We start from the raw sequence: 25667 nt of genomic DNA, 5'->3' as shown, positions 1-25667 counted from the left end.
GTTGACGAGGTTGACGGCTTGTCCCCGGTAATGGAAATTCAATGTATTGATCATCATGTGGCTATCTTGAACAGCGTCTTGTTGACCATGATAGTCATCTTCGCCGCTCCGAATGATTTTGCTGCAATAGAAATCCTCTATTCTTTGTTTTGTCAAGGCCTTCGTGTCCCCAGAAGCAAATAAAACTCTCCCATCACTCGTGACCTCCAGAGAATCCTAGCCCAAATGAAGATCCGCGACGACGACATGCAGTTATCCTCCAGGTTGTTTGACATGAGCTGTTGTTTGTGAGTGCATATTCAAAGCGCTTAGGTAGCGCAAACTTACGAATCTTTGTATCGGTGGTCTCATATCGCGTTCTCTCAATCGCAGTTAAATGGGTTTCATCTCGGTTTCGGCCTCATCTGTATCATTTTAATGGCGCTTTCAGATTGCAGTTCTGGGATTAACCCACCTTTGATAGGCTTTGAGCCGATAGACTGGCGAATGCATTTGACTATTTCTTGCACATGCTTCACAACGGATTGCCGGCTAATGCCATCGTCATCTTCATCGCCCAGCGTGTTGGGTAAAGTGCAAACTTGGTTGGGTCTGTCATGTCTACGTGTTCGTCCTCAATCCGAGCGACCATAGGGCGGATCATAGTGTATAATTCTGAAAGATTAGCCAGATATTACAAAAGCCTCATCTCCCTTGAGTGCGTCCAGGCGGGCCTGCAGCTTTGCGATCTGACGTGTATAGCTTTCTTTGAGCAAGTTCTCTACAAAGCCCAAAAGTCAGCGACACACCTTGTGAAATAGTAATAAGCCTTACCAATATGTTGTTCGGACCTGGTGAGAAAGTCTAGAAGGGCTCTCCTCCGTTTGGATCCTCTTCCTCGACGACAACAACAATTCCCATTGCCGCCACCAGCTGGCCGAGAGCCAAAACCTCATTCCCATCAAAGGCTCCCTCTTCTTTACTTCTCCTCAGCAGCTTTAGTTCGCTGATCTCTATTATCGTCTTCTCACGCTGTTTTTTCCGCTGGCTCAGATCGGCCGCTCTATCCTGAATGTTTGCCTCCGTTTTCGCGATTGATTCCATGACATCTTCGATCTTCCTGGCGTTATCTGTCGCAAGCTGTGTAAGTTCCTCTCTTGGAGTCGCAAACCTTCAAGATCGCTCCTTGTAGGCTTTTGGGTGGTGGAAGCCATGTTTGGGAGATTGACTGCGTTGATCGTGGTTTGCGGTGGTTTGGTTGAAGTATACAGAATATGGTAGGTTTCTTTCCACGAGACAGGAAGGTGATCGGCTAACTATGCTACCGCAGGTACCTTAGGTCGTATCTTTAATCTTGATGCGCTAGCATGATCAAACTTCCACACCATCAGAATGTATGCTGAAAAAAAGTCCTGATCTAAAGAGTCTGTTCACAAGCTACGTCTCGATGTCACGAAGTCCAAGAAGTTACTTTGCTCAAATCATGATTGCTCAAAGCCAGAATAGCTCGATAGAAAGTCTATGTTCTGAATAAGAGCCACTTTTGTTGAACCAAATGTACATGCTTTGCGTTGCACCATGGGCCCTCCTTCATGCTCTTCAGCCTACATACAGCCCTGTATAGCTGCTGCTGCAGCGTCCCTGACAAAAGAGAACTTGAGCGTGCTGATCATAGCCCTTGTCGAAACTAGTCTATCTGCAGCCAATTTCACTTCTGATTTGAGTTCAGCCAAATTGTCCAACGACTTGATATCAATCTGAACGCCGAGTTGTTCTCTTTCCGTCTCCCCCAGCTGCATCAAACGAGTCAACTGCGCATCTAGTACCTGAGTTCTCTTTTCCAATTCCTGCAACTCATCACTATCCTTGGCTAGTATGGCCTCTAGAGGGGCGACTTGACTGTCGAAAAGGTCGAGCAGGTTCCCGCATAACTGTAACTTATTCCGAATGAGAAGTTGACCGACGAGTACGTTGGGAGCAAAAACTTACCAGAGCTGCGCAATGTTCGTCTGCGATTCTCTCTTCTTCTTCAGAAAATTGTATCTCTGCCGCGGCTTGTGGCTCAATCGCCCTGCCGACGCGTCCCTCAGTTCTAGTTTCTGTGACGGTGCCATCTACACCAGCAAGGGGTTTGATTGGAGAGTGTGGTGGCGACGGGGTGACTTCGAGACCCGAGGATGAACCTGAATCTCCAAGTGACTTCCTGGGTGGGTCGATGCTGCCAGTTTGTTCTGAAATGTGGTGAGCTGAATGTAATGTAGCGACGAACCAAACTGAGATCGTACCTTTCAGTGCCACCGGCAACATCTTTTCTCCTCCGCTGTCTTCCATCTTCCACTTCAGTACGAGTGTAGCAAAGAAGGTGTCGAGATCTCCGTTGAAGCAGAAGGAGCCGTTGCTTTGAAGGCAGCTCAAAAGAAAATTTGTTTTGTTTACCTAGGTGCGGAAACCACGCTAGTTCTGCGCTACTGATAAGCGAGGCTGTCCACACCACAGTCCTGTCAACATGATCACCTCAGCTTTTCAGAGCGCTAGAGCATTCACATGTATTCCAGTTCACTTTCTGCCCATCTATCGAAGAATCTCTATCAACACCTTGGAATCACAAAGTGTCAATCTTGCCGAAGCTGTTCATCACTTGGATGCGTACAACAAAATCCACTGCTTGATTGACCATCTGGTGATGAAAACGAAAACTGCTGTATAATGTGGCACCATGGAAGATTGGGACCTCGATTTCATATTGAGACGGTTCTATAGATCAAATAATTCATGTTGTTTCTATTACGTATCGCTACATTCACTTGGAAGCGAGCCTTGGGACAGTACAGAGAATAGTCCCTCTGTAACTGCTTCTATGAGACCTCAGCTTCGCAGAATCTCTTGAATGTTGGACTGGCGGCGACGATGAATCTTATCCTCGCGAGAACCTTCTCAGGTGTGCAACGCCAGGTGTCATATCTCTATCTCGAGGTTGAAATCATGCCACAACAATAACACGTTCACATTCGAAAGCAAAAATGCTCTTGTGACAGGAATTCAAAGCTGTGTGATCTATTTGTTCCCGTCCATAGCGCGCACCGTCGTGAATCGCTAGCTAGAAATCTCAGCCCGGGTCTTTCCTAAGACTATCATGCTGCCGAAGTGATCTAATATTACAACATCGCCTCTCTAGGCTCTCGAGCGATCCTATCCTCCACTATGCTTTGGGTGATGTTGAATCTATCGTGCATCAGTCCTCTACTATCCAGCAATGCTCGAGCTCATGTGACTGGATTTATTAAGCGTCACTGTTGCCGAAAGCCTCGGAAAATGAAAACTTAGGTTCTTGCTCGGCCTATGCCCGATCCGCATCTTCAAGGGGTTTCATTACTCCGGGTTGGTTTAGGAAGACCAGTCCATAAGAAGCACTTCTGGAACATCAAGACCAGGCAGTCGGATAACCTAGCCTCATTTGTTAGAGACCATCTACCTCACCCTGTACAGAATGTATCTTACTTCTTCAATTTCTCCAGGTCCCGCGGCGGGTGCAGAGATGTCAGCCTCGCCCCGGAAATATCGAGGTGCCACTGGTAGGCCATCGTTCGCAACTTCCGTTCCGCCGTTGAGAATAGCTGGATGACCCTGAGGAGCAGCATCAGATAGTGTCCCAGCAGCGTCGCCGTACATATGTGTTACATTGGATCTTGCCGCCGGAGACTTCTCTGCTGGATATTTTCTGGTGTAGCTGATACGTCGCCGCTGGAAACTTTGTCACCTTCGGCGGTATGTGAAACTCTCTCCAAGATGTTCGTACTTAAAGTGATTGACGACTTGTCGGGTCGCCATGAGCTTGAGAACAGTTGTTTGTCGCCATGATAGCAAAGAAAGTAGATTGAAGTTGCATAGTTGCGGTTGGATACTGTTTCGGAAGAGATTTTGATCGACTGTGATGCTACTGAGGTGAATGAAGAGAAGATGAGTTGTTGAATGATTTGATGCTACGGATGAGTTCACGAGGGGAATATATACATATCTTCAGTACCATTGCTCTCAGAACTAATACCATCAGCTATCCAGCTACCTCGAAGTTACCTGCCGACCTTCCGTGGAATGACAGGAGATACTACAAACAAAGGGGAACAACGTTCGGCTCCGATAAATAGGCACTATTACTATTGTAAAACTGTTCAGCTCTGCTCATCACTCAAATCTATGTTCGTCGAATTGACAGCCCAAAAGAGAAGAGATTGGACGAGGTTCATCGACGTGGAGTCGGAGGAAGCAAGGCCGCTAGCACATCGGTTATCCACAGTGACAAGGCTTCTATCGGGCTTCGGTTTGAGCTTACCCCCTCGACTGCCGAAATCACACTTTTCCAGGGCAGCGCTGAAGCGAGGCGCTAAGGCTGCCTGGACGGCAACACAGCATTCAAATTTCAGCGTTCTTCGCTTAATTACAGGGTCTCGCTACAGGTGTCTTTGATACGGCAGCCAAGGGGATACTTTAGCTGGGCGCTACTCGCCTATGGCTATGATCTCCGATCAAAGTAATGCCAGAGTTCGCTCTAAACTTCTCTTATTGCCAATGATTTCAGCCGCTTTTAATATGATAAGCCTTTGTAGCAGATGTCAGTACCAAACCTTAGATCATAGCTTCATATATCTCTTTCATGAGCCCTTGAGATCAAACAAGCCCCCCATGTCTCCCGTCCACTTGTGGACGGAAGTAAATAGACGAAGGCTGAACCTACGCGATTTCTGCTATTCATTTGGAGCAGGATTTCGAGCATCGTAGAGTCAGGGGGGGTGAGCCGTGACTCCGGAAGCGGAGGAGATGATGTCTTTGACATGCATAACACAAAGTGACTAAGGCTGCATGGAGAAATGATGTTGCCAACGGGTTGCAGTTAAGAAGAACTGGTCTGCTTGATTATGTCAAAAAGAAAAGGCCAATAAAGAGGGCTCATTCATCCGGCTTGACAAATGTTACGGCCGGCCATCCATTGTATTAAACCATGTCTCGATGCATATCCAACGTTGAGGCTATGGTATTACGAGTTCACGTGCTTCTGTTGAAATTGCTCTCTATATGATATGGAATGGCATGATATGATGACAATGATCACTGTGCCAGGAATCACAGGAGTTCTCTAAGCTTGTAAGAGAAGAGTGAATGGGAAATTTTTGGCTCAATCAGGGACTTCGGCTAGAATTTGGGTATGTGAACGACAGAATTGAAAAAACTCATCTTCGTTTCCGCTCGGTTCTAATCCCTACTCTCCCGAATTCATTTCCTTCAGTCAAATAAATAAAAAGGCTAATCATCCGACCGATCCGGACTCTCGTGGTAGCGGAGGGTAAGAGTAAAACACTAGCGCTTACAGGCCCTTTAAGCTTTGAGCGGATCCTGCGTGGCTAGCGACAGTCATGGGAGCGTAAAACTCAATAAGAGCGGTAAATAGAAGTACTGTTTCTTCTACCGGCCATGAAAGCCGGCGAAAACCTGGTACATTTATGATCAATGCAGTCAGAAGTCGTCAGTAGAGGAGGTCCAACTTTTTGACAATGGAAGCTACTATTCAGAGCCCCACTAATTATCTCTATGATTGCGAAAGCCACGTCTGTTCTGGATCGCTCTACAGGCCGCTTTTGGCATAAGTATACCTGATAGCCACCCTATTCTCGACATACTTGCTACCTATCTATTCAGCTTCATAAGGTTCACAATGAGGCACTTGTCAGTTCTTGCTCTAGTAGCGCTCCCTTTCCTGTCCTCAGCTCAATTGACCACGACTGTCGGGCCAACAACTTCGCTTGCATCCAAGTCGAAGGTTTGTAACGTCCTCTCCTACGGTGCGAAGGCAGATGGACAAACAGACATCGGCCCTGCAATCCTCTCCGCCTTTAACAATTGTGCCAAAGACGGAGGCGCTACCATCTACATTCCTCCTGGAGGTTACGTGCAGAACACTTGGATCACACTCAATGGTGGTAGCAGTTATGCACTCCAAATAGATGGTGTCATAACTCGCACAGGGACAGCAGGTGGGCATATGATCATCTTCTCCGGTGCAACCGACCTCGAAGTCTTTTCCAAGACCAGCAGAGGCGCTATTCAAGGAGCGGGATATAAAATGCATAATGGCAAGAAAGGACTTTATGGGTATGTTTGCGATCCTTTGGTCCTCGAGTGAAGAAGCTGATACTTTAAAGACCACGAATTTTCCGATTCACGAGATGCACCAGTTTCTCCGTCCACGATCTGGCTCTCATTGATGCCCCAGCTTTTACACTCATTGTTGAGAAAGGATCGCGTGGTGAACTCTACAACCTCGTGATCCGCGCGGGAGATGAAGGCGGGCTAGATGGTATTGACATCTGGGGCGACAACATTTGGGCTCACGACATTGAAGTGACAAACAGGGATGAATGTGTCACAGTCAAGGTTCGCGATTCCCAGATAGAGCCTACAAGTAAAGTATACTAACGAAAGTCAGTCACCTGCTTCCAACTGTCTTATCGAGCGCGTTTGGTGCAACCAATCAGGTGGTTCGGCTATGGGGTCTCTTGGTGAAGGCACCGCTATCTCCAATATCGTCTACCGCAACATCTACACATGGGCAAGCAACCAAGCATTTATGATCAAGTCGCAAACTGGCGGTAGCGGTTATGTTCGGGACTGTCTATTTGAAAATTTCATTGTGCATGGCACCGCTTACACCCTTAATATTGACCAATACTGGAGCGGACTCGAACCAGGATCGGCTTCAACGGGAGTTCAGCTCACTGGTCTGACCTTTAGAAACTGGTCGGGTACTGCAGCGGATGGCAATCAGAGATCTCCCATTCAGATTCTGTGCTCTGATGCGGCCCCTTGCACAGATATCAATCTAGAGGATATGAGTCTTTGGACTGATGCAGGGTCGAGTGTGACGTACAAGTGCAGGTCTGCCCATGGCACTGGAGCTTGCTTAAAAAGTGGAACAGGAGCGTATGCAGCTGTTTCGCAAACGGTTAATTCTCCTCCGTGAGTCTCTCTCTCTGGCTGCTGTATAAAATTGCTGACATGTCCTTAGGGCAGGATACAGGGCCCCAAAGATGTCCGGGGACCTGGGCTCAGGATTTGGTCTCTCTTCTGAGATCCCAATTCCCCGTCTCCCTACAAGCTACTTTCCTGGTCTGGGGCTCATAAAACCTTTGATGAGTAACTAAGGCATGTGGTGGTTGACTGATTGGCTTACGATTCTTTCTGTTCTCTTCCATTCCCTATTGGGTGGACCTACTTATAGACGCATACCCTTCAGAAAAGTTTAGACTGATTGTATCTCTCACTTCGCTTTGGGGCTAGCCACAATTGTCAGGGTATTACGCGTGAGATTTATGTGGAATACCTTTGTCCATGGCTTGACTATCTTAAAAAAGCGATATTGCATGTATCAAGTCCTCCTAGCCTATGGACATAGCCGAATCTGCCACACTAGTAGCTTCATTAGAGATTTGTTGGCAAATAATTGGTACTAAACTTCCGGAGATGAGAAATTTACCTGTTCATTCTGTCGATTATCCGTTCTTCAAAAGGAAATACATGTATCTGGTACTGTACCAATATTCAACCTCGTTGTTGTTTCAGCAGGATGTTTCAACCTTCGCGTGTTCTTGGAAGTAGACATATGTGTACCGTCGGAATACCCGACACGTATGCAGCCATCGAGGAGCAGGGCCAGGAGGGGGGTATACTGATAGACATAATAGAGCTGTGTGCGAGGACGAAGAGGACACTCTACGCTCCGTAATGATTTGACAGGTCTTCTCATTGATGGTTCTGGTGGAGTGTTCATAGCTTTTGTGGGTGAGCCAAGCGACGAGGGTACCACCGAGACAGACTCTGACTCCGACACCGGCTCGAGCCTGCGCAAAGTATCGCGGCATCCGGATCAAAACACTGAGAGATATCTGCTAGCTCACCAGGAAGTTGAGCACGTGGGCTCAGGTCGAGGGGGATTTATGTCCGATGCACTCAAAGGTGTCATGGCGGGTTGAGTTCAGGCGACTTGCAGCCGTATCAAGGGTAAGTTAATCAATGAGGTTTTCGCGGCGAGGGTAATGCTCATACAATACTGGCGTCGCTATCTATCTGTGTTTGAGAGGGATCCATGGCGCTACAGTTCAAGGCCCAAGCGATCCATTCTGGCGTCGTTCTTCTAGGCGCATTTCCTTCCTCTACTTTCTTCGTCGTCGTTTTTGTTTTCTCCGCTTCCCTCACAAGACATCGTGCCTTGTCTTAGTTCTCTTTGGGCTTCACAGAATCGATACCGTCTCGGATCTGAACAAATAAACTCGGGTTGTCAAGATATGCTGCGGTGCTGGCGAGTATTGAGAAGGTATCTAAAGTATTTATTTACAGAGTTACTTTTCTCGATGAACAGATCAATACCGCAGCTCGAGCGATACCTACATGCTCGATTCTTCTGAGCCATTTCTTCTCGAACAGATTATCATCGTAGCAATCACCTCTCGTATGGCTATTCCAGCGTACCCCATTGAAAATATGCTCACCGATGGAGGAGGTATAAAAGGTTTTCCTTCATTCAGGTCTTAGAGAGCAATACTTTTGAGTCATCTTCCACCGTCGTAATTGCCAGAGATTCAGCACTTCGCGTTGATCAAAACTTGGTAGTGCTTTTAGATCAAAGAATAACTGCGTGTCTTGCACAATTCAGGGAAGCTCTAACATCTTCAAACGCTGATTCGAGCGCCAATGAGCCGTTCCGTTTCCAGACCCAGCTGCACATTAGCAAATTCTGGGTACGCAAAGCTCCCCACAGAGACATGACTATTTGCTACCGTCTATTCATACGATATCCGTACTTTTACGGACTTCATGGAATTGCCGGTTCCCGGCTACCTGGATGACTATTACCGAGTCTCACGCCCTGCCGCATTGATGTTGTCAACATTGCTTACCTATTCCCAAACGAGAGTAAGCGAAGATGCTGGAACAATTACGCCACATAATCACGGAAGTGACCAATAATAACCACTGCGTCGTTGCGAAGACCTAATTAATCAGCCATGCGCCCTGCCCGTTGACATTGCTTTGACAAGCTTTCCCAAAACTGGTCTTATGAGCCAGCGACTCCGGTTTGACTATTTTGCTGGATCTGCTGTTCCGCGTAAGGCGTGAGCACGACATTGACATTTGTAGACCGCTGCGATGACTCGAATTTTTGCAAAGACTATTGAATTAGTGTCTGGCTATGATTGCGATAGTCGGCTTCATTTCCAATGCCTTAGGAGAAATTTTAAGTATATATGCTGGTCGACCGTCGCTTGATACCCTTCAGATATCATCAGCTCAGCCGTCATCTTCAAGCCATCGTCCCGTGTAAGAATACAACAATCAGCTTTCAGCCCTCTATCGCGGCCGCCGAACATCAATTTAAAAATAGTTTGAACCATTTCATCAACGAAGGGCCGATTCGTGAAAGGATAAAGAGCACGTTATTTCCACTTCTCGCAAATCCTCGTCAGCATCGAACATCACACAACAATCCAAAATACCAGCTCTACCTCTACCTCGTGCCCCAACAACAAAGTCCAAAATGTCCAAAATGTCTTGCACAACAACATCCAAGTTCCTCAGCGAGAAAGACTACTCCAGCCTCGCCAGCGAAACACCAAGATCCTCCTTCGACACCAACCGCTCTGCCGGGTCAGCAACGAAGGATTCTTTGATCCGACGCATCGGGAGGGGCATCAAGAAACATGCGAAGGAACATCACGAGAGTGTGAATGGAGCATTCTATGCCTACTATGGCATGCCAATCCAAGGACAACGACCAGCTGCTGAGGTCGCCAAGCAATCGAATTAGACGATGAAGCGGTGCGGGGTGGAGGTAGTGGAGAAGGTTGGAGTGCATTGAATTTTCACATTTGAGATACTGGATCCGGGGGGGAGTTTGATGTAGATTTGGGCGATACTGAAGCGCGGAGTTTTAGGCTTTTCTTGATTGATATCGTTCTGGTGGGATCTGGGAGTTTTGGTCATGGCGAAGGAAGAAGAATTAGCAATATATACCATCGCATTGAACACTTGTACACCATCCAGCATCCACGTCGTGTTATAAAGTCAAATCTTATAATTACTTATGGACGACTGCTTACTACTTCTGTTAACAACTTGTAAGATGAAGATCTCTCATGTGCGATAGTCTCTCAGCCCTTCAGGCAGCTAACCCAAGGGAGCAGAGTGTGGCTTACGGCAGCGGCATAGTTTTTCAATCCTATGTAGAATGTCCCCCTGGTACTGGTTTTCATCGAGGGTCTGAAGCAACATAGCACTTGGGCATGTTACAAGATTAACAATATCTGAAGCCGTGCCCTTTGGCTGCCCATCAGTCAATTTCACATCCACTTCACGCGGACAATATGCCATTGCAAATAATCCACCCTTCTATTGATATTGATAGATCACAGATTACAAAGTCAAGTTAGAAACGAAGCGGCAGCTCTGAAGTCACTTCGTGGGCGGAGTGGAGCACCGGAGGTTGTCGCAAATATCTCCAGCCGGACACTGCAAGCGTCAGTAAACGAACCAAAGCTGCAGGTGTTGCATCACTCACAGCATTACGACAAGCACCGCAGTTATCACGATCATATCGCACATCTTTACACAGCCCACCACAGGTGAATCCAATCCTGGAATCGGGCAAGATACAAACTGGCTGTTGGATGCAAGTCCCAGCGTCGCAGGTGTACACTGAGCCATCACCGCACTATCATACCATTAGTTCAAGAATTCGCAGCATACTTAACAAGACTTACATCTCTTCCACACATCCCGCAGTTTCTATTATTTGTTTGGAAATCGACGCAAACCCCACGGCAGAAACCACCTTGGACACCACCACCTGCATCGCAGGTCTCTTGAGTGCAGGTTCCAGCTTGACAAGTGAAGCCCTGGCTACACTGCGTTCTTGGTTAGTTCCAAAAGCTGGGTATCAAGAGAAGAGCTGCTCACAAATTGACCGCAGCCTCCGCAATTATTGTTATCTGTCTGCGTATCGATGCAAGTCCCACCACAATTCGTTTGTGGGCCGCATTGAAGTGCTGGGGGTTGGCAGACACTTTCCTCGCAGGTGTAATCAGTAGGGCACTGTCCGTTGTTAGTGTGAAGTTTCGACTGTTACATGGATACGTACCTGAGTACCACAGCCACCACAATTATCACGGTCCGTTGAGAGCCTTTTACATGTAGTGCCGCACTTTGTGAATGGTGCTGGGCACACAGTAGCAGTAGCAGTTGCTTTTGAGGTCTTGGTAGTGGTCGGCGTAGCCAGAACGGTGGTATATTTTGGGATTCTGTTTTTTACAGTTAGTTTCTTGATGCACACCAGCATTTCACAGGATTTTGTTGACTCACCCGATGCATGAACATGCACTGGCATATGCTTCTGGAGATCTGCACACCAATTTCGCATACCAAGGAACAGCATTCCTATTTGCATACGTTCGCTCATCAAGCTCACCATCTCGAATCCTGATGTTTGGAGTTAACGTAGTGGTGATTGTAGTCGTTCGAGTAACAGTTGCTGTCCTATAAAGGATCAATCATCTGGAATCTAAACAGAGGGTATCTAGTAGCCCACTCACCGTCTTCCAGGGGTGACAGTAGCTCGCTGAAACTTGGAGCAATCTGCTCTGCGAGAAGCAAGGTTTGGCCACGCATAGTTACCCCTCACAACGCGGAGACAGTCGTTTGCATGACAGGTGCCTCTTTCAAATATATCAGAACAGTACGCATCTTGTGCTGCGATAGCAACCAAGATCCATGCGCTGAGCTTCATTGTAAGGCCTTTGGGATTGGTCTCAAGTTGTACCCAGTGGAGCAATCGCATTGATACCACATGAGAATATCTTGTCTACTTATGGATCCATAGCCATTCTCGTAGAAAATAAAGTAGCTGATAATTCCCAAGTGTAGTCTACCCAAGAAAAACAACCTGATACAGACTGACACTGTGGAGCTTCTAGAGCATCCGGCAGCTTGGATTAGCCATAGCCAAGGGATCATAAAGGTCGTTCAGCTCCTCTTCAACCCCATCAATTGATCTACTAACAGCCCCTAGATCCAGACATCCCGCATTAGCCTACCCAAGAGCTGGGAAAAAATCTGCCAGCTCGCGCCTGGCCAGCGACGAACAAAAATCCTGCCCTGGGCGCCAAGCCAACGTGAAGCCATAACCTTAAGTCAACAATCGGATTTTTTAACCATCGAGGTTGTGTATTGTCGGTAACTGGCTTCGTGCTGCAGAGCTGAAAGGCTCATTGGCGTGTGTCGGACTGTGTTTATTGGTTGGAGTGCGACAGCCGAGAACTCTGGACCCGATTAGGCCTCGCTTAGTCCCTGGGCATCAACAGGTCAGGAACACAAGCGCACACCGCTAACCCAAAGAACTTGGTGTGGCTGGGGCTGGCCTGCTACCCCCTCTTGTTTAAGCTAGAATATTTGCTCTTTTGGGGTCACGAGTAGTTGCAGTAGTCGCTATTATTTACATAACATACAATCGAGGCCGCATTTTTTTCAAATGCCGACCTGTTTAGCTTGAAGCTGATTGAGGAGCGGGGACGGGATATCGTGCAAGAAGCTTTGTTTGCACAAGAATGTTGTTCTCCATTATGCTCTATCTATCAACCCTAAACTCTTTTGTCTTGTATTCATTGATGCAGAGCATTCGATTTGGGCGTGTTGATTGGCGAGCATCGGTAACGTATCTTTTGTGCTCGACCAAGATGGATGCTTGGAGGCAATTGCTTCTTTACCAATTTTCCTTGACATGATCTTCACCTAGCACTGAATAGATGTAGAATTCAACTGAATACATCCAACCACTTAGCAGAGAGTCCTCCACTGATGGGACTCTTCGCCAGCAACTTGGTTGTTCTGATTCCGGGATCAGTAAGCCATTTCCGGAGATGACAACAGGTCTTCATCCCGATGGTTGTTTGTTACAGCCTTACGGACTGCTGAAATCGCACCTTTTTAAGTCTAACTCAAGCAGATCAATCAAGCAATGTTCCCGTTGAAATGAAGAGTAGATGCCGATGCCGGACTCCAATTCACAATGCCCTTTCACTTTCACGTATCCTTTCGGAATGCTTGTGACTCACCATTGAATATTGATCAGTGCAGCAAGTATTTAATCAGCCTTTCCAACCATGATGGTTGTGAAGACTCTCAGTAACTGAAACCTGAACATCCACACGTCTCAAGCACTGTTTCGTCTTTGACCTTCAAATAAACATAATCCGGTTACAGACAGGAGTTGATAGAAAGCCCATGATTTGAAATCAACCGGATTCACAATAATATAATGATCCCCTGTTTCCTTTTATCTCTAGAAACCAAAACCACTCGCACGGTGGAAAAACACGTTGCGGCTTGGTTGGGCTATGGTCAAAGTTGCGGGGGTTGAAGGCCGGATGACGACACCGCAGCGGTTTTTACCATTTCGATGGGCAATAAAACAGCAATTGTTGGATTGGAATCTTACTAGTCTCTCAATTAATGAGATGCGAGCTCATACTATAGCTTCTGGTGGGTTCTCTGGTCTTAAGTTGGGAGGTGAGAAGTGCATTTCTTCTCAATACGGGGCACACCACCAGCTCCAGAAGCCTGTAAGTGAAGAAATGTGGTTAATGATGTAGAGAAAATTCGTCAAAGGACGAAACAGATTACAAACAATTCCTCTTTACCCATTTCGCAGAGGTACTTTATCATGATCCGTTCAGGGACAAAGTTTGGCGACACTGCAAGAGCCAGCGCATGACATTACGAAGTTAGTGATCGTGCCCCTGAACCTTCGGTTAAGGTCAACAAAGCAAGCGAGGCGGCAGGGTGGCACACCTTCTCAGAGGCTTCGCGTCAAGAGGTCTGATGTAGACACATTGGTTGATATCTGCATGTATTTTCCTGGTGGAAAATGGTGACTTGAAAAGAGATCTAATCGTGCGTTCGTCTCACTTCAATTAAAGGCAAGCAAGATGTGTTTGGCAGGAACTAGTGCCTTCAGCTCTCGACAGTGAGGGGGCGAGCTCGAGGGCTACAAACCACCCTATCCCTGCACTAAAGAGGACTAAAGACACTAGAGTAGATTCTTTGATCACTTTTATATACAGAAACCCAAAGGGATGGTGGGTGGGGAAATCAAAGCTTTACTGAGAGCGAACGCATGTAGGAAAGGAAGAGAGTAAGGGAAAGAGGTGCAAGTTATCCTCGCTGCGCTTAGATCCCCTCTGTTTCAGAGGCTGGGCTTACATCTAATCTCACCCTTTAGTGGGGCGGCTACATACAAGCTTCATGCAGCTACATGTGTCTACAAGGATTCGAATGGAGTCAGCTCTGCAATAGGGTCTCATCCGACAACATCAGCGAATCAATAATAAATCTGAAATACAACCACCTGTAGCTACCAAGCTGAAGAAATAACTCCATATTTTTTCGTCTACGTGATCCCTCCACTTCTACATAATCCGCATCAAAAAGGATATCGAGATTGTGGAAGTTTTAGTTTCAAGATGGTGGATGGCGTCTCGATCGTAATTGCAGTCGTCTCCCTGATAGGATCCCTCGTCGCCGCAGCGTTCACGGGCTGGGTGACATGGTTTATCGACGAAGTGCGACGGCGGGCTGACGCCAAAAAGCTTGTCGCCAAATATCACGACCCTCTTCTTCTGGCCTCTCTCGACCTCCAGTCCAGACTCTTCAACATGACACAACAGAATCTCCTGGCTCACGTCGAGGACGAAGAGAAAAAAGACCTAATCTATGTGTATACCGCAATTTTGTTCGGCCAGTTTCTCTCCTGGACGTACATCCTGAGAAGGGAAGCGCAATTTCTCAGATTTTCCACGCAAAAAACCAATCGTGAAATGGCTAGAACACTTGAAGCCATTTCTTATGTCCTCTATACCGATAAGAATCCCGACGAAGCTCCGTTCATGCTTTGGAAAGGACAACAAATGGCTATCGGGGAAGTGATGACGAGAGGCGATGATCAATTGTACTGCATTGGATACTCAACTTTCTCGGTGGAGTACAAAACAAAGCCTGAGTTTCGACAGTGGTTCATCCCCATCGAGCGGGGAATCCAAGATCTAATGTATGCTGGAAAGCATAGGGACCGAGTACCTACGTATCGGTTGAGACGACTGCAGCATCTGCTGATTGACTTGATCATGATTCTGGACGAGGATGGAGATGGAGAAGGGCGAACAAGGAGGGGTTACGTGGATGCGGCATCAGGGTGCGACTGCAACGGATACTCAACCAGCAAGTCGATGCCGCGAAGACAGGGAGCCAAAAGGCAAGTGGCGTCGCTTTGATTTTGCACCAAGAGAATGTTGGGGAGCAAGAAGTTAAAATCTCGCTTGAAGTCAAATCAGCTTGTGTCATTATTTTGGTTCCGCCTGTTCACAATTAAACGAGTTGAATAGTTGTGCTTTTGGCAATGATATGAAGGATAGTTGGTAAAGTTGGGGCATTCCAGATTATTTCCTGGTCGAGCTCTATGGAATCTCGGTGAAACATACGCCCTAGTCGAAACGACTCTGCTTCCATCACTCGGGAGCTGCTCAAACACGATGCATTTAATATTCATCGTCAAATATTTCTTCCAGTCAGGTTTCGGCACACGCTGTACAGGAGTAAGAAAGTGTTAAAGCACATCTCAAATCGGCACGTGAGGCTCATTTTCTTCCATTTATGGCTATTCTGGAAGAAAAACACCCTTCCTCCAATCATGTCTAGTCATGCTCCCGGACTCAAAGATAAACAGTTCCTAAAATCTCAACAAGCTCCCCCGGGTCAAAACACAAATACTATCCAGCCCAACTTCAAGTGCGCTAGACTTGAGCCAAGAAAACCTCATTCTCTTCACCTTCTTGCCAAATCTGGATGTTATTCTTAACGAGAACCAGAACAAATTTCTCGATGAAGTACTGAGCGTTTTTCTGACCTTTCTTAATCTGCACGATCTCGTAGTCTTGTGCCTCCTTCATATATCTTTCATAGCTTGGATCGTACCTCATCGCATCCTCCCTGCCCTCCTCTGCCTTAGCACATTCTGCCTTGTAGTGGTCGATCACTCTATCGATGTCGAAAACAAGCGCGGATGAGGTGAAAAGAACCCGCTTGATGTTCTCAAGCCCGATGAACCCGCCAGCGAAGCCTCCTGGTGGTCGAATAGCCTGAGCGTACAGATAGGTAAAGTAACAGTGTTCGGCGCTGAAAAGAATCACATCTTGGCGTTGGTTAAAATGGATCTTCGCTCCGGTCAATCGGTACTTAAAGATACACGGCTTTGCTCGCTTGTACGCTGTTGCAGACTCCTTGCAGATGAGAAGACCAGTGGTATTCTCCTCGGGAGTGTAGGCGCGAACTTTATTCCTCCACCTGTTATCATTCAATTAGAACAAGAAATCTGAGACTGGAGGATATCCTTGGGAGAGAACTTACATGCGCTTGATAGTGACGCCTTTCGTGTTCACGTTATTGATTGGGACATCGTTACTCTTAGCTCGGTAGACCGTCTTCTTGAAGTTGATAACGATTTCGTTGGTCTCATGGTGGTGATGAACCCAGATCATGCTTCGGAGCTCGAATGGAAGCCTGGAAAACATTGGGAAGTTCTCCGGGATAGACGACTGGAGAGACCAGCCGACCGGGGGAGTCATGACCCTTGGACGCGAGATAGCCCTGTCGATAGATTGAGATGAAGGTTCCAGTGAGAGGTCTCTGAGATCAAGTTCGGCCGTACAGTTTAGCTCAGGGGTGTTAACATCAGTGGCACCTTCAGTAGAAGCAGCCACAGCGATAGTTTGTAGACTCGAGGCGTTTGAATACATGATACACGAAAGTAACTCCGATTGATATTCACTGGTAGTTCAATTGCTAGAGAGACGTCTTAGCACAATGTCACCTCCAGAGCTCCGAGTAGAGAGTGAGCATACTTTGTGCGATCAGATTCTCTAATCTGGAAGATTGTAGGATGAAAGGAAGTCCAAATTGAGACAATCGGTGATGGTAAAAGAGCAGATACGAGCTTGATAGCTGAGATACGTCTTTCAAGGCTGAAGAGAATGATTAGCAAGCACCCAGCGTTGTTATTGGGGAAAGGTAAACAAACCTGTAAAAACCAGGCACTGCTGTGTAGAAGCTTATCCAATGAAGAGCGAGTCTCAATTCGTGAGGCTTGAAGGTTGATTGAAAAAGATCGATCTGTCGGGATTGCAATGCAAAATGCTTTGGTTGAGATCGAGAGATTGTTTGGGACGGAAGGAGTCTGCCATGTTTTGATGTTTTGATGCAGGGGCAGATGGCGCTAACAAAATAAGCGAGGCCATTCCGTCTAGTTGATCGCGAGTGACTTCAGGCATCACCTCGAACACAGAACAACAACAATAAAGAGCGCTAAATTAAGCTTCGGCTTGTATAGAAGTGAATTAGCTCATCAGAAAGTGTCAAGCTACTCATTCACTCGATGAAAAGTTTGATGAGGGGCTGCATGGTCGTAAGGAAAGAATCTTAGCGAGCATTTATTTATCTGTATGTATGTTCAGATCCACTTGCAAAAATGGCTACACAAGGACAATAGATACGTACTGATAACCAAGCAGGGAATACTACTAGACCCATGCCGAAAGAATGCTTGGGCCTTTCAGTATAGTAAGAGCTTGGTGGAAACTCCATGGGATTCCAGAGCAGAAAATGAATATCAAAAGTCTGAATATCGTGAGGGAAGCAGGCTAGCTTTTCTGTTTGTCTCTAAGGTGCTTGCACAAACAAGTCTGGGAGACTTGTTGGCTTCAATTTTGAATTTTTGGACTTTCCCTTCGCTACTTAGCTGAAGATATTGATATATTTATACTGAGTGTGATATGATTGAATATCGTTAAATTAATGCGTTTTATTCACTTGGTTGTTCAATCTCCTCCTTGCTTGGGCTGGTGCGTTACAGCGAGATGTCTTGGTGAATAAGGAACCAGTAGATGCGTTACGGCGAGACACTTTGGTGAATAATTTCCAGTAGATCTTTAAGCTCCCTGTTGCATTCTAGGTTCTGGAGAATGAATAGAACGAGAAGCAAGATGCTAAATGAAGCCTTGCATGTGCATACTTATGGGGCTTACACCAGCATGCAGTGACGTGGGTGAAATGACACAGCGGACATTGCCAGTCTAAAAATGAGAGATATGGAACACTTAGTGAATCAGCAGATCAACTCCTGACATTTTGCAGCCTCGACTCAAAACTCGCACACACTGTTGATGACGAGAACTCAGCAGTTCCAAATTGATTCCGGTTGGGAGTGATCGAGGAATACCTGACTTGAAAAGACCGTTGCACGAAGAACGAACTGGAGGGAATCTATTACATGAATTCAAATAAGTGACAAACATGGAATATTTTACAGGATTCCGAGCTCCCCATCGTTGAATGAGCGATGGGGGCAAGAGGGGGATGGGTTCAGGTTCTGCTTCGGTAGGCATAAATGTTGCCATTGGATCTATCTCGTCATTGCACAAAACCCAGACACGACCTAAATCTCATCACTAAAATCAACATGAAGCCTATTCAGAAAAACGAGCTGCTTCGTTTTCGAATATATGTATGCATGTACCTATCTATCTCACTAGACAAAAGAACCAACCAGACAATCACCCGCAAGTAATCCACCTTGCAGGTCTACTCTATTCAAGGAAGCAGGAACTTGAAATCTGCAATCCATTCCATGCTTTAACCAAACCAAACCAAGCCAGACGGAATCATGCCAAAAAGAACGCCCAAACACCGTACGGATATGCAAAGAAGTCAGTTGAGAACGCCGCTCAAGTTGACCTGACATGAAGTGCGACAGGCGGATGAATAGGCAATCGCCAGTCATCCGCCAGTCTGTCTGTCCGCATAGAAAGAAGTAAAAAGGAACCGCTGAAAGCAGATTGAATGTACAGGTCTCTCTCCGCCTTCGTCTCCACCTCTATCTTCCTTCGCCTTGGCTTGTCTTTTTTGAATGGTCCTCATCCACGAACAAAATGGCCTCTCCTACTTTGTAGCAGAGTCCCCTTCACCTTTTCCATTCCTCTCCGTTTCTGTACATAGGAATCCCTGGCAGGATACAAAATCACATCATACGTCTTAGCATCACGTATTGCCAATCAACTTCCTACTCGCCCTCATAATGGTATCAGCTGCTTTCTGAACCTGTTTCTGCGCTAACGTCCAATCCCTAGCATCTACCGCGTCGAGGATGGCAGGGAAGAAAGCTTCGTCGTAGCCGGACCAGAGTTGGGGGCCGAAGACGATGTGTTTGAATTGGGTGCGGTTCGGGATCTGTGAATTTTCAGTACAGAGTGCGGGTTATTGGTCGAGGAAGAGGGGTAGGAGAGGTATGTTAGGGGGGAAAGGGTATGAGAAGGCAAAAAGTGCTCAAGGGGAAGGGAGAGGAAAGGTAAAACATACACCACCACCCTCCTCCAAATCCAGCAAATGCGTCTCAAAGTTCGCCATCCGGTTATTGTGGCTCTTCCTATGCGCCGCCAGAATCGCACTCTCGAAACCTCCTCCACCAAGAACGACCGCATCCCATTCCTCCTCCCACTTCTCAAACAGTTTCGTATCCTTCGCCAGTTGCAGGACAGCTTCCTTGAGCGGCTCGATACTCCACGGCGTGTTGCCATCGACATTGATTCCCTTGTCTTTAACCCAATTGTCAAGATCCATACACCATCTTGTAAGAGCCGAGGAGTAGGCGGACATATCAAAAGGAAGTACCAGACGGTCCGAGTATTCCAGGATCAGGAGAGCCCAGATTTGAGCTAGAATCTTGTGATATTGGAAGCCTGGGTCGCCAACGGTTTCCATCCACTCAAAGTTGTCGTAGGCAGAATGATAAGGGAATTTATCGCCTGTGAACTCGATGTTAAGACTGGACACACCAGCCATATCTTGAAATGCGACATAATCGCTTCCAGCTCCCAGACCATCAAGTTCACCACCCCGCTTGTCCCAGAGTTCTCGCATAGTAGCGTTCTTCGCCATGTCGCTTGTGCGGTCCAAGACCCGGAGGAGGGATTTCTTGAAAACGGGACTGCCTGCTGCGACGAAGTCAGAGCCCCCAACAGCCACGTCCACGTTAATGTAGACGTAAGCATCTTGTCGTAGCTTGTCCATGTTATTCTCGACGTATTCGGTGGAGCCAATCAAGTTGTACTCTTCACCGTCCCATGATGCGAACTCGATGGTTCTGAGGGGTCTCCATCCACGCTCAACAAGGTCGCCAAAAATGCGAATGACTTCCATCATGACAGCTGTCCCAGACCCAGGATCCGTAGCTCCGTACACCCAAGCATCGCGGTGATTTCCCACAATGACAGACTTCTCCCTTTGCTCCACTCCCGTGATCTTACCCATGACATTCCAGATCGGCTGCTGCTCGACCTCGTCTTGGTCGTTCACTAGGTGTACTTTAGGCGAACTCGAGTTTCCAGACCAGTATACCACATTGGGAATGCCTCCTTTCCAGTCCTCGTCTTGACATTCCTCGCCGATACCTTCTATCGCTTTCAGAAGATGTTGAGCGTCTCCCCAGGACAGAGGTATACTTGGAATGTTCACAAGTCCAGGGTTGTTTTCCTTGGGCAGCCTTTCTGCACCTTTTACACTTGCCCACCCAGGCGTCAATACATCTCCAACGACCCAACTCATCAGACTGACAGCACCTCTCTGCACACCTCCTTCAGGCATATATCTCCCACCAGGTGCAACTTCTCCCTTCACAAATCCATCGTCCCGTGGATCACTGTATATTATACACCCTGCGAACCCAGCCAGTTCAGCCGCTTTGACCTTCAATGCTCTATCTCCTTGACCTCCGTAGTACTTTACCAGCGCAATGGCACCTTTCGTATCAATCCCACTATCGTACAGCCTCTTATAGTCTTCCCTCGATCCGTAATTCGCATATATGAGCGGGCCCGTAACATCACCACTCTTACTATGTCCATGGAAAACCGGCGTCTGCGCTCTAACCCCCTGGCCATAGACCGGATCCTCATCAATCTTCGCACTCCACTGCACACTCCCGTCATCCTTCACAAGCTCGACCTTCCGCCCTCCTTCCTTCGGGAAGTTCAAATACACATCATACTGGTCCATATGTACGTCCTCCAGGAAGTTACTCCTAAAGAAGTCCTGCACGTACTCCGCAAGGACGAAATTGCCCTCCGTACCAGCCAAATGATCCGTACTCGTGACAATCCGGAGGTACTCCCTAATACGATTCTCATCCACCATCTGCTGAACATGTATCCTCACGCTTTCCGGTTCAAACATCTGACCCGCCATCCTCTGCGCCGCAGACGTAAAGATATCGCTCATGAACAGGAGATACACGACCGCCATAACCAGCAGAATAGCGAAACATCGTCCAAGCACTATACAGAAATTCGCATCGATCGTAGGCCAGCGCGGCTTGAAGCCCAGACCGGACGGCCACTTCCATTTGAAGGGTAGCGAGAGCGAGAGAGAGGATATGCGTTTCCCCCACGCGGATTGTGCTGCCGGCGGATCCTCAATGTCCATCTCCTGGAGCTCGCGCCGTACCTCGTCCTCCTCGCTGCTTCCGCTGTTCCGCCTCCGCTGATCGGGCGTGCCATCCTGATTGAGGAACGTATCGTGCTCGGCGTCGTCTTCATCGGGAACATCTTCTACTGTTGGCGGTCGGTATCCTGCTCTGCGTGTAGGTACTGGTGTGCGAGCCCCGGTGTCTGGTCCAAGCAGTCCTTCTCGCTCTGCCGGGTCGGCGGCCTCGCGCGCATTGTCGTCTCGGGGAACGGGGGTTGTGCGTGAGGATGAACCGATGGCTTCGTCGTAGGTGGGAATGGGGACCGGTTCGTATTTGTTGGGTTTCTCGTCGGTGGGCATGGTGTAGATGGGATGGGGTTGACTCGGTCGTGGAGAGAGGCGATGATGATGTAGATAGGAGAGGTCGATAAGGGATTAGTTGAATCAGGCCAGCTGGGTCGATTGCCGCATCGTAGATTGTGCCGCTATTGTATTGAGTGGTAAGGAATGTGGGTTTGCGAGAGACTGGGAGAAGGGAATGAGTGGTGTGGTCTTGGAAACTGTTGTTGAAAGTGAAATGTGTTGTCGGATCCATTACGAGCTGGATGTTCTGAAGTATGATTCGCGTCTCGGCTGGCCCAGAGCTTGGAAGCCGAGACATTCTTGGAAGTGTTTCCCTTGCGAACATATATATCGACTAGATTATTAAATCATACAATTTTGTTTCATTATACAGTTCTGCGATGGATGTCATCTCGCTATAGAGAAAAAAGACAGCAATATAATGTCACAAAGCAACTCCGGAAACACCGAGCCAAGGTCATGTGATCACCCTCCAAGCTTCTCATTTCTCTTCTCTGAATATTACAAATAGCCTGCCAAGAGCTCGACAGTGCAGTTCTCTATCTTCTCCATGTCTGCAACCCAGCCCAAGAGACATACTGGCCAAAGTGAGCTCAGCGTGCTGTAAGTCACCAAACCTCCATCAAACTTTCTTACAAATGGGCTAGCCCCTGAACAGCCGAATCCTCCCGTAATCACTTTGCCGCACTCGTTACCACGCCATCATACTCTCTCGATGCAATGTATTCTATTGTCCGCTGGAAATGGCGTCTTGGCATGTCGATAGTAGCGGATTCTTGATTAGTTTGGAGGTTGGAGTGAATGAGTTCGATAAGACCATTGAGATATTTTGTGGTAACCTAATCACATTAGCTGGGTTTGGAAAGAGAAGTTGTGACTACTTACAGCATCGTTCTGTTGATCAAAGTAGTAGACGTAACGATTTAGGATCTCAACGAAGAGTTCAACTGAAACGGCGGTATCCATGCAAGCGTCAGCAACACGAAGAGCTCGTTGAAGACATTCAAGAACACGCTTTCCATCGCGATAGAGCTGCAACCATTAGTCCATGCTCTACGTATCCACATGGTGCAACATACCTTCTTCTCGTCATCTTCCGTCTCACCCTTGGCAACAATCGGCACTGCCCACCATAGATGGGATGCCAAGTACACAGCCCGACATTGATCTGGCTTCTTCAGCAATTTACTGCCATGAAGAGCGCATTTGGTGATCAAAGTGTCGTAATTCTCCCTTCCAAAGTTCCTGAGCTCATGTAGTGCTCCAGCAATGATGCAAACGGCTTGGAATTGAGCTCTCGAATCACTGATGGCTTCCTCATAAATAGTGAAAGCTTGAGCAAAGAACTCGTAGCTAACTTCCTCTGCTCCAGTCTGGTCAGCTATTTGACCACAAGTGACGAACAATCTCAAACACAATTCTGCAGAACTTGGTACACGGGTGTACAGCGTCGATAGAGAAGAGTGCATGAACTTGTACAGCGCCGATGACTGCGACTCCCAGTTGTCGTCGTAATGTTCTCTAGATTTGTACCGCCTTGCCAATTTCATTGCAGATGTGATCAGTGCTGGGGTTGTGAACTTGACTCGTTCGTTTCCTTCAGCGTATGCTTTTCTCGTCATCTGAAGTAGCTTATACTGGGTGTCATTATCGTCACTGTGGATGAGATGAACTATCCGAGCAAGCCAGCCCTGCTCCTCAACCGTCTCATCTGTTTCGATAGCTTTCCGTTGTTGAACGCCAGGATATCCAGCAGGTTGTTGAGTACCCTCCTTGATCAGCACCTTCAAAATCTCGAGAGCTCCTTCTAACTGGGGAAGCGTTGAGATGATTATCAGGTTCTTCTGTAAGTTTCGTGCCAGCTCACCAGCCACAGCTCTCCGAGTGGGATATGTCTGGGAGTGAAGAAGCGGAATGTATTGCGGGAGTGACAGCGCTGTAAATAAGGAAACGTAAGATTTCATTGGCGCCAGAAGAAGGTTTAGGAGATTGGTTTGTGAGTCGGCATGGTGTAGGTCCGCGCTATTGGCATGTTGCTTGACTTTCTGATTGGCATAATCCAGTACCTGATCAACATAATCCAGGCGCTCAGGATAGATGTTGAGTGCGAGGTTCGCAAGGGAAACAAGTAGAGCAGTTGTGTCTTGAATTGGCAGATGCTGAGCATTAACCAAGTTCATAACTTGCTCGAAAAATATCTCGTACAGCTTGATATTCTCTGGAATACCTCGGCTCTTCTTCTCTTCCACCGCTCCGTCTGTACCATTGACTGGTTCGCTGGCCTCGGGTTCTTTGGATTCCTCCTTCGTTGCAGGCTCCTCAGTTTCTGCTGGTTTTGGTGCCTCGGATCCATTGGTCTCCGCCGGTGGCTGCTCCCCATTTGCTTCCGCAGCAGGTGGTTCTGGTTTCTTCTCTTGGCTTAATTTTACCTTCTCCAGCAACTTGGTAATCGCCTCCTGCTCCAACTTCTCTCGATCTTCCTTGGGATGTGCCTCAGATTCCCTAGCAGCATATGATGAAAGTCTGTCCATAAGCGCAATAACGATAACCTTGACATTGACATGAGGATTCAGACGGGAGACAGCTGCCAGGAATTGATCCAGGGTGTGAAGGTGGTATTCGTCCGGGAAAACCTGCGTGATGACTTCCAAGAGATACTCTTGCGCCAAAACATCTCGACATTGTACCACTTGCTCCAACAATGGCTGCAGAATCACATTCTTGTACGTCTCCAGATCCACAAGCTGGCTCAAACGGACCAGATTGTTTCCGACAAGCAATTGAAGCTCTTTCCGCTCCTGTGTCCGTTGCTCTCTCTCCCTCGAATGCCCCTGATGCTGCAATCTTACCCACAGTTTGTTCATCTCCACGAAATTGGTCAAGGTGAAGCTGATCGAGTCCTGCAAGTTCCCTTCTGGTCCATCCCCATTGCCCAAAGGTAGATTATCCCGCGCTTGGCCGGAGAGGTAATATCGTAGGAAAAGGCCTCGAATAGGATGCTGCACTCCTCTACTCATCTCCATCATATCCTTCATGATCTCTTTGACCGGCGCATCTTCGATTGACATGTACACCGTGCCAACCGTTATCATTAGGTATAATCGGGGTATGATGTTGCCTGCATATTGGACCAGCTCATACAAATCCGCGAGGTGGTTAACGGGATGGGAGTCTTTCAAGTAGGAAGATAGGTGTCGCAGGGCATCAAATACTGCCATGTAAAGTTCGTAGTATTGTTTCGGTCCCAGGCTGCTTGTCCGAAGCTCTGATACTAAGGTGGAGCTGTAAACAGGTCAGCACAAGAGCATACTCGAACCTCTGCGCATCCTTCGCAAGCTCTCCCGAGACATCAATACTGGTTCGAGAATCCCCTTACCTGCATTTCAGAGCATCCATAAGCTTCCCAGGTGTTTCCAAGCACTTGCGCATCAGATGCGTCTGCTGCCTCACTACAGTCAAGGCATCTTCCAGCAATCGAGCCTGATCTTCCACTGCCGGAGGACTGGCCATGACGGGTTATTAGTTGTAAGATCGTGCACAATGGCCAGTGAAGCTCAGACTGGTGGCATTGATGTCGTGGGACAGTGAGATCAAAGATAGAGGGGAGAGGTGTTGATGTTGAAGATGGCGGCCAACAGCTCGCTACAACCGGCAGGCGGCGTCATGAACCCCAGCCGCGCAACAGGCGGCAGCGAATGGAAGGAAGGCTTACTTTCGGTGTC

At 47.6% G+C, this 25667-nt stretch overlaps 9 protein-coding genes across 10 annotated transcripts; 3 read left to right on the top strand and 6 right to left on the bottom strand.

The window, feature by feature from the left end:
- Positions 1-843: 843 nt before the first annotated feature.
- Positions 844-2310, bottom strand: ONS95_008475 (uncharacterized protein; the record flags this gene model as incomplete). Its single annotated transcript, XM_058502030.1, has 3 exons — positions 844-1109; positions 1592-1910; positions 1969-2310. The coding sequence occupies 3 exons, from the start codon at positions 2308-2310 to the stop codon at positions 844-846; spliced, it is 927 nt and encodes a 308-aa protein (XP_058349200.1).
- A 701-nt stretch (positions 2311-3011) lies between these two features.
- On the bottom strand, positions 3012-4219 carry ONS95_008474 (uncharacterized protein). Its single transcript, XM_058502029.1, has 2 exons — positions 3478-4219; positions 3012-3423 (listed from the first exon to the last, which is right to left on the bottom strand). The coding sequence occupies exons 1-2, from the start codon at positions 3646-3648 to the stop codon at positions 3364-3366; spliced, it is 231 nt and encodes a 76-aa protein (XP_058349199.1). The 5' UTR covers positions 3649-4219; the 3' UTR covers positions 3012-3363.
- A 1165-nt stretch (positions 4220-5384) lies between these two features.
- Positions 5385-7587, top strand: ONS95_008473 (uncharacterized protein). Its single transcript, XM_058502028.1, has 4 exons — positions 5385-6123; positions 6174-6405; positions 6458-6987; positions 7037-7587. The coding sequence occupies exons 1-4, from the start codon at positions 5687-5689 to the stop codon at positions 7170-7172; spliced, it is 1335 nt and encodes a 444-aa protein (XP_058349198.1). The 5' UTR covers positions 5385-5686; the 3' UTR covers positions 7173-7587.
- Positions 7588-9571: 1984 nt separating this feature from the next.
- Positions 9572-9832, top strand: ONS95_008472 (uncharacterized protein; the record flags this gene model as incomplete). The annotated part of the gene is made up of 1 exon (XM_058502027.1): positions 9572-9832. One exon carries the CDS (start codon positions 9572-9574, stop codon positions 9830-9832), a length of 261 nt encoding a protein of 86 aa, XP_058349197.1.
- A 636-nt stretch (positions 9833-10468) lies between these two features.
- Positions 10469-11806, bottom strand: ONS95_008471 (uncharacterized protein; the record flags this gene model as incomplete). The annotated part of the gene is made up of 7 exons (XM_058502026.1): positions 10469-10533; positions 10583-10735; positions 10785-10928; positions 10981-11115; positions 11162-11321; positions 11383-11556; positions 11613-11806. The coding sequence occupies 7 exons, from the start codon at positions 11804-11806 to the stop codon at positions 10477-10479; spliced, it is 1017 nt and encodes a 338-aa protein (XP_058349196.1). The 3' UTR covers positions 10469-10476.
- Positions 11807-14492: 2686 nt separating this feature from the next.
- ONS95_008470 (uncharacterized protein) lies at positions 14493-15444 on the top strand. Its single transcript, XM_058502025.1, has one exon. It carries the CDS (start codon positions 14538-14540, stop codon positions 15342-15344), a length of 807 nt encoding a protein of 268 aa, XP_058349195.1. The 5' UTR covers positions 14493-14537; the 3' UTR covers positions 15345-15444.
- A 262-nt stretch (positions 15445-15706) lies between these two features.
- ONS95_008469 (uncharacterized protein) lies at positions 15707-16865 on the bottom strand (the record flags this gene model as incomplete). The annotated part of the gene is made up of 2 exons (XM_058502024.1): positions 15707-16413; positions 16477-16865. The coding sequence occupies 2 exons, from the start codon at positions 16863-16865 to the stop codon at positions 15864-15866; spliced, it is 939 nt and encodes a 312-aa protein (XP_058349194.1). The 3' UTR covers positions 15707-15863.
- Positions 16866-18519: 1654 nt separating this feature from the next.
- Positions 18520-22317, bottom strand: ONS95_008468 (uncharacterized protein). Its single transcript, XM_058502023.1, has one exon. It carries the CDS (start codon positions 21940-21942, stop codon positions 19447-19449), a length of 2496 nt encoding a protein of 831 aa, XP_058349193.1. The 5' UTR covers positions 21943-22317; the 3' UTR covers positions 18520-19446.
- On the bottom strand, positions 22318-25655 carry VPS35 (Vacuolar protein sorting-associated protein 35). 2 transcript variants are annotated; one of them, XM_058502022.1, is made up of 3 exons: positions 25322-25655; positions 22831-25227; positions 22318-22784 (listed from the first exon to the last, which is right to left on the bottom strand). In XM_058502022.1, the coding sequence occupies exons 1-2, from the start codon at positions 25453-25455 to the stop codon at positions 22869-22871; spliced, it is 2493 nt and encodes an 830-aa protein (XP_058349192.1). In that variant the 5' UTR covers positions 25456-25655; the 3' UTR covers positions 22318-22784; positions 22831-22868. The 2 variants fall into 2 exon arrangements, with proteins under 2 accessions (XP_058349192.1, XP_058349191.1); XM_058502021.1 differs by having other exon boundaries at positions 22318-22977; positions 23025-25227.
- Positions 25656-25667: the final 12 nt, after the last annotated feature.

This window comes from Cadophora gregata (genome assembly GCF_030347475.1).
Source record: "Cadophora gregata isolate MNR1 chromosome Unknown scaffold_20, whole genome shotgun sequence".
NCBI classification, from domain to species: Eukaryota; Fungi; Ascomycota; class Leotiomycetes; order Helotiales; family Ploettnerulaceae; genus Cadophora; species Cadophora gregata.
Note: the sequence above shows the minus strand (reverse complement) of the source record. Positions and strands in the feature narration are given on the sequence as shown.